Raw genomic sequence first — 7,826 nt, forward strand, 5'->3', positions numbered from 1 at the left:
GGACCATTTAAAACATTTGTAAGAAACTTTTCGCATTTTGAAGAAGTACAATATGAAGCTGAACCCGAAGAAGTGTGCGTTTCAGAGTCGGATTAGGTAAGTTCCTTGGGTTTTTAGAGGTCCGTATGTCGTTTTGGCTTGAATTGGTGAAAGTTAGAAAGTTAAAGTTTTGAAAAATTGATAGGTTTGACCGAGAGTTGACTTTGTTGATATCGGGCTCGAATTTTTGATCTGGGGGTCAGGATAGGTCCATTGTGTCATTTATGACTTGTGTGCAAAGTTTCAGGTCAATTGGAGTTGGTTTGATATGTTTCGACATTGGTTTTAGAAGTTGGAAGTTTATTGATTACAATAGGCTTGAATTGGGTTGCAATTCGTGAATTTGATGTTGTTTGATGTGATTTGAGGCTTCGACTAAGTTCGTATTGTGTTTTAGGATGTGTTGGTATGTTTGGATGGGGTCCTGGTGGCCTCAAGGGTGATTCGGATTGAAATCGGATTGGAAATTGGACTTATGGAATTGATGTTCGCTACAACCCTGGTGTAATTGCACCTGCAAGGTTTTGGTTACAGGTGCGGAGCCGCAGAAGCGGCCATATAGGCGCAGATGCTAGGAATGGGAAGGTAGCCTGGGAGCGCAGGTGCGGAGGTGAATCCGTAGGTGCGGTAGCGTAGAAGCGATGGAGCGACCGCATGAACAGTCCCACAGGTACGAAGAGGAGACCGTAGGTGCGTTAGGTCGGGAGCTTTAGTTAATTTTGTAGATGCGGAATTTGACCGTAGAAGCGGTTCTGCAGAAGTGAAGAATTTGATCGCACATGCAAAAAGCCTAGGCAGAAGGATTTAAACGAGAGTTTTGATGATTTCTCGCATTTTGGAGTTTGGGAGCTTGGCAAGGGGCGATTTTTGAGAGGGTTTTGGCTACCATTGAAGAGGTAAATGGAGATTCATCACTTTTATTGATAATTATTGTTTACCCATTAGTTTTTGCATCTACATTTTGTGTGTTTGAGGTGAAATTTGAGAAATTTTGGACTATGTATTGGAGAGTGAGATTTGGGGATTCGAGGGTCGATTTGTTATTGGAATTAGATGATTTTGGTATTGTTGGACTCATAATTGAACATGCATAATAAAATATATATATATATATATATATAACACTCCCCCTTGAATATTCATTAAAAAATAATGTGTCTCATTAAAACCTTACTTAGAAAAAACCCAGTGGGAAAAAGTTAAAAACTAATTCTTCTTAAAAAGTTTATGATCTAGCATTTGGAATACGGGCTACTTTTATAGAAGTGTTCACTCCTCATTATTCAGAATTAGATTAAATTGTGAATTTGTTTCAAATAAAAAAAGGAAAGGAGATCAAAGTTATATAAACCAATATGGTTATTCTCAATCTTATTCATATCTAAAAAGTTGAAATATACCAACTACTTGAAACTTATTGGTAACCCCAACTACTTGGGATTTGCAGCGTGCAATTATATTTGTTTCTTTTAGGTTTTTGGGTTTAATATTTACTTGAACTCCAAAAATTAAGAAGTACGATACAAAAAATAACTAAAAATAAGAAGTTAACATAGTCATTCTTTTACTTTTACTTTTTATAGCAAAATAGCTCAAGTCGCTATATACACGTTAATGCCTAGTATACGTAAGAATTGTGTTTACTGTAAGTCTGCTTTTGGTGCTTTTATTTTTTATTCTATTATACTCAATTTTGTAGAGATTTAATCTTTTCCAGATTAAATGTGTACTTTTCATTTTCAAAATTTGGAAGCAAATTATTAAAACTTATTTTATGTTGATTTTTTGTTTCAACTATCTGTTTATTCCTAATTCCAACAAAGAAATTAGCAATGTATTTTAAGTCAAATATATAGATAACTGACAACGTGTTTCTCTACAATTACAAGCAAGAGATATTATTTTAAATATTTTCCTTAGTATTTTTTTCTTTTAATTTTGCATTGTCAATTTTAGTCTCACAAAATGAAACTTCTCAACAATTTTAATAATAATTGTCAAGCTAAAACTATTCATGGTAAATCAATTAAAATAAGATCATTTAAATTTTTAGAAGTAGGCATCCGAAGTACAAAGTCAATTTGAATCCAGGAATCAAATTTGAGTAATGTCTGTATAGCAAGAAAACGTAGAGATGGTACAACGGTATTATATTTTAGCCGAGAACATATTACCGTAATACTTGATAAAATAGAGTTTGATATAACATAGATATTAGAATTCACATAAAATATAAATATTTTCTGAAATCAAAGAACACCTGAATTTTGAGATGTCACGACCCGAAATTCACTAGTCGTGATGGCACCTAACCCAACCCGCTAGGTAAGCCAATTAACGATTATCCATTTTCAATTAACTTAATAAAATAATTAAACAAAGGAATTATCTGAGTCTTATACATCCCTAAGGACTGGTAGTACAAATCATGAGCTTCTAAGAATAGAATTTACAAGCGGATATGAAGTAAATAAATCTTCTGTTTGAAAAGTACATAAACAGAGTTTTTTTTTATATTTTTTTTATTTTTTTATTATTTTTTTTTTATCTAAGGCTACCATGAACAAGAGACAGCTACAACAGGAACGTAGGTATATCTTCAATCCCGGCAACCATTGAGCACATCAACAACAACAGCCAACATCTGCATGAACTTGATGTCAAATAACGGGTATTCAGTATTGGTGAATGGGCAGTCCTCAGGGTTCTTATAGAATCAAACTTTTGCAAGTGTAATTAGATTCAAAACCCACATCTAGCTTAGATATAAACCTAATTCCAAACATTAACTCCCTGTGGATTTTATCCCGACCTAGTTGGGTTAAAATTGCATCGACCATCCTCGCTACTCAATAGTAGTGTAGACTTGGACCCGATCAATTTTTGGTGCCGTTGCCGGGGAGTTAAACGGATTTATCATATCTAGGTATTTGTATGTAAGAGGTGACGTGTTCGTTAGGATCGGTTGTAATGTTATATTTGGAAATTTCGGGCATACGAAATTGTTTGGGGATTGGTTTTGGGGCCGCACTCGAGGAAAAAGGCTTTTGTATGAATTTTTTCGAATCAAGCCCTTTTATCATTGGTGGAGCCCCCGGGATTTGATCGACCCGGGCATTGTACGTTTCCACTCTCTTGTCGTTGGCTACGATTCGTTTTGTGAGTTCCTCGAGCAATTTAATAATTTCGGGAGTGATCCCCGATTCTTGCTCGTTTGATTTCACTATGGCGGGCTCCGTTCTGGGGTGATTTCTCGAAGCGGATTGGGATCCGTCCTGCTTTGTATATGAGTTTGGCTCTGTAACTGGGCTATCACTACTTGTTGGGCTTGTAGCATCTCGAAGATCATACGTAAGCTGGCTCTGATTTCCCCCGCGTTATGGGTATCTCGGGCTACGGATCGAGCACCGCCCTGAATATTTTTTTCCGGTTCGGAACGCTAATTCGCCTCCAGAGCTATTCGTGAATTGACATCCAATGGTACTTCAGCTCAAATTTTGGGTACTTCAATTCGAGCCTCAGTGCCATCGTCAAGTGGCCTTCCGCCCCCTCCGGGTGCCAAGTTGTTGGTTTTATCTTAAAGGCCAGCTTCGTGGTTGATAGGTAAAGCCATTGCTGATTTGAAGTTGTAAATTGGTGTGTACTACAGATTTATGTCAAACAATCATTGTTATCCTTAGCCCCACGGTGGGCGCCAAACTGTTTACCCGAAAAATCGGATAACGTTAAATTTATGTATGGTTCTAAGGATTACGTGATACCCTTTGATATAAATCGTATAGAGACATATCAATACGAATATTCTTGACTACAAAAATAGGAATAATGAATCAGAAAGAATGAATAAAATGAAGTAAAACAAGCACAAGGAGATATCTTTTGTTCTAGTGTATTTAGTATGTCCATAACTTACAAGGATCCCCCTTTTATAGTAGAGGGCCATTACTTTATTTATAACAAAAAATAATAAAATAAAACATATAGTGGAGGACCCATGATGATTTGTCTCTTCCTCGATTCCCGCCAAGATTCTCTCTCTTGGTGCGGTTGCAACAGCTCGTGTGTGAGCTCGATACTGGCACGAACTCGTTACTGGGTCGAGCCTTTCGGTCTTGGCTCGAGTTCGACCTTCGGGATGGGCGTCGCGCATTTCCGACCTCGAAGCAATGTCTTGTGGATCGATTTGGTCACGGGCTCGATAAGGTTATCGAGCCGACTCCTCGAGCAGCCTTCGGACTTGAGGCTCGTTAGTACTGTCTTCGGAGCTCACTCCCAAAATTCCACTCCGATTTCTTACCACTTGAACTCGATCGAACGTAGGAAGGCCAAAATCTATTTCGACCATATACAATATGAATAATCTACCAACAAGATTGATAGAATAACCCTGTAAAATCATCAAGACCACTAGAGCTCTCACTACTCAATCCAAACACTGCTATTTTAATGCTCATTGACTTATAGTGATCAAAGTAGAGATACGTTGTAGAAGATCAAAATTATCTCGAATCCTCTTTTTTGAAAATTGTACCTGAAAAATATCTGTCTACCTCATTAATCATATCAGTGTTAGATGTTACCCAACCACCTTCTACATTTTGTAGTCGGCTAGGCTAAGTTTCCTTTTCCTTACCTTAACATAGGCATGAAAGAAATTTGTATTTCTTTACCCCCTCCTGAAACCACTGCATTCCTGCTTTTTGCTTCCAATATTTTTCTTCCAAATGCAGGTATCTACTTGATCAGCTTGTATCTTACGTAATTTCTTTCTATTTTGTCGGGTATTATTATTTTTATTATTGTATATATATATATATATATATATATATATATATATATATATATATATATTTATTTTATTTTAATTTTTAACTTATTTGGTATGATAATGATTTGAATTAAACTTGAAGATATAATGATTCATATTGCCGATGATAATTTGTTTTTGACGAAAACAGAGTTATTTTAATTGTTGTTGTTGGGAATAGTGAAATATTATTTAACTATTGAAACTCGCGTGAAGATAGCGATAGGCCCTAGCTATTTCATTACATTTCATCACATTTAAGTGTAAGGTTCAACTTCTACTAAACTTGTATAATATGCTGGAAGTTCATACATATGTGCTCCAATCTCCAGTATATTATGCTGAAACTTTCTGTGTAATGGAGTTTCAACATAATATGTTGGAAGTTCATACACAGGTGCACCAATCTCCGGTATATTATGCTGGAACTTTCCTTGTTATAGCAAAATAGTGGTTATTTTTCAATGACTTTGCAAATACTGACTATTTTTCATACACCAGTCCGAAAACTGGCAGGCCATGCTATTTTTACAGTCTTCAGGAGATCTCAACTGAGAGAGGCCCAAATAAGCCCACGGTAATATATATATGCGTCAGTCCAATTTATCTTTTATGGGCTGAAGTTTCAATCCAATCAAATCAAAGCTCATTCGTCCGGCAACTTTTCCAGAGTAAATCACAAATATGATATACAGACTTTTTGCCAAAATCTGATTAGGTCCTCAATTCAATGTTTAAACCAAATGGAGGAGATGACCAAAATGGTCCCTTATGTTTAAGGTAAATATAAAATTGTCCCTTTGAATATTTTTGTAGCACTGTTGGTCCTTTTAGTTTGATAAAAGTATGCACTTTTGGTCTAGTCATCTATTTAACAATACCTGACTTTCAGATTTAAGAAGAAAGGAAAATTTTAACTAGAAACGCCAGAAAGATACCCGTCAGATTCTAGAAGATGCAACACCAAAAACTATACTAGATATGATGTATTCTTATTTTAATTTTACTCATATATTCACAACTTTCCACCCCAACAATATATAATTCTTTTATTGTCACAAGAATGTCGTTGAGGTCTGCGCTAGTGGTACCATGTAATCTCGCAACTGGAAATTCTGTAGCCAAAGATGCACCTTTTTTGGACACCGCACCCTGCCTTCTATTAAATTTAACTGCTTGAAAGCATGAAACCTACATTAGATAATAAAACTGCTAGCATACAGAAAGAATAAAGGGAAGGAAGCTTAAGAAACCTTTTTTGTATGGTTTTACTTTCAAAGTGCCAGGTTCATGCGGGTTCAACGGATTCCATGGGTCTTCATCATCCGATTCGTCTGAGTCTCTAGGTTCTGAATATCCATCTTCACATCTATGTGCATCATCGATGTAATCAGGCATATCAGATGCGAACTGATCATTGTTAAAATTGCCTGGACCAAACTCATGAAACCCTGGAGACTGATATAAATTAGCATCCTGATTCTTTTGAGCTGAAGACTTATTGCCAGTTCCCTCAAAACGTCTTGTGGGAGAGTAAAAGCTCTTGTGGCACTTGGAGTCCAAAGAAAGGCCCTCTGCATTGCAGCTATTGTTCAGCACCTTTCCAGCTATATTCTCATTATTCAGAAACTCATCCACTGTTACGGCATCACATGCGTCCAACAGAATAAAATCTCGGTAAAGATCACACGTGGCTAGCTGCAAGTATTAACAGAACAAATCAAAATAACTGCAAACATACTGAAATTCAACACAAAAAGACATTAACATACCAGGTAAGACTCTAGTTCTCCAGCATCTCCAGTAACATCCAAGCAGTCAGCCTCGCGCACAACCAGATTTGCAGGGGCCTTCACAAACTGGGTAAATGAAGAATCCCTGCACGTCGTATTATCCAACATGTTCTTTGCTTCCACTGCAAAAGGAATGATATAAATCAGGTTATTTGAAGTCTAGGAAACTTACTAAATTAACAGACACGTGAAGATGCTACCTGAGGTTTCTTCTGAAGCCCAGTATGGATTCCGGGATGGTTTCGGATCATTTCTCCTTGTTTTGCAACTGCTGGATATCTGGTATTATTCATCGCGAACGCGAAGGGTCTCACGCGTTCGCGAAGAAGGATTTTGGACAGCTGGGATTTGCCCATCGCGAACGCGATGAAGAAGCCGTGAACGCGAAGAAGGAGATGAGGAAAGCCTACGCGAACGCGAGTGGGCAGACGCGAACGCGAAGAGGAAGGGGAGTTGGGGGCCTGCCTGGCGTTAAGCCTTCGCGAACGCGACTCGTGTCTCGCGAACGCGAAGGACAGAGGTCGGAAGGTATCGCGAACGCGAACAAGGAATCTGGGCAGCACATTTCGCGAACGCGATGAAGGCACTCCTGGGCAGAATTAAAAGTCCCAAAAACGGGTGTTTGAGTTCATAACTCAAAAATCAAATTTGAAGCTCGGTAGAAGGCAATTTTTGGAGATATTCTTGCGTGGGTGTTTGGGGTAAGTGATTCTTATCCAGTTTTGATTAATTTCCAAGATTATGTCTTTGAATCCATCATTTAATTTGGATTTAATGGAGGAAAAATCAAGATTTTTGTAAAATCTTCAAAAACGAAAATTTAAGATTTGGAAGTCGAGTTATTATTGGAATTCGATAAAATTGGTATGGTTGAACTCATATCGGAATGGGTGTTTGGATTTCATAAAAATTTTGCCGTTTTCGAGGGGTGGGTCCCGCGTTGACTTTTTTTGACTTTTTGGAATAAAATTTTAAGTCGACGTATTATTATCCGGAATTATTTCCGATGAATTTTAATGAAGTTATACAATTAATTTGGATAGATTTGAGCTGTCCGGAGGTCAATTCAAGTAAGAAGGCTATCTTGGAATATCGGCCTAACTTCAAAAAGGTAAGTGTCTTGCTTAACCCCGAGTGGGGAAAATTACCCCTTAGGTATTGAGTCTTATGTGCCAAATTGTGTAATT

General features: G+C 37.4%; 1 protein-coding gene across 1 annotated transcript; it reads right to left on the reverse strand.

The window, feature by feature from the left end:
* Nucleotides 1-5,103: 5,103 nt before the first annotated feature.
* LOC104097549 (condensin-2 complex subunit H2-like) lies at nucleotides 5,104-6,863 on the reverse strand. Its single transcript, XM_009604131.2, has 5 exons — nucleotides 6,840-6,863; nucleotides 6,619-6,761; nucleotides 6,100-6,544; nucleotides 5,854-6,018; nucleotides 5,104-5,279 (listed from the first exon to the last, which is right to left on the reverse strand). Exons 2-5 carry the CDS (start codon nucleotides 6,745-6,747, stop codon nucleotides 5,104-5,106), a joined length of 915 nt encoding a protein of 304 aa, XP_009602426.2. The 5' UTR covers nucleotides 6,748-6,761; nucleotides 6,840-6,863.
* Between the last annotated feature and the right edge of the window lie 963 nt (nucleotides 6,864-7,826).

The sequence above is a fragment of the Nicotiana tomentosiformis genome, chromosome 2 (genome assembly GCF_000390325.3).
Source record: "Nicotiana tomentosiformis chromosome 2, ASM39032v3, whole genome shotgun sequence".
Taxonomy (NCBI): domain Eukaryota; kingdom Viridiplantae; phylum Streptophyta; class Magnoliopsida; order Solanales; family Solanaceae; genus Nicotiana; species Nicotiana tomentosiformis.

What these genes read in the sequence shown, in the direction of transcription:
- LOC104097549 (XM_009604131.2), bottom strand. Translation starts at nt 6,747, where the DNA reads ATGTTGGATAATACGACGTGCAGGGATTCTTCATTTACCCAGTTTGTG. An exon ending in GAGAACTAGAGTCTTACCTG is followed by an intron (nt 6,545 to 6,618) that starts GTATGTTAATGT and finishes TAATACTTGCAG; the next exon opens with CTAGCCACGTGTGATCTTTA. An exon ending in GGAAAGTTGTGAATATATGA is followed by an intron (nt 5,280 to 5,853) that starts GTAAAATTAAAA and finishes TGCTATAACAAG; the next exon opens with GAAAGTTCCAGCATAATATA.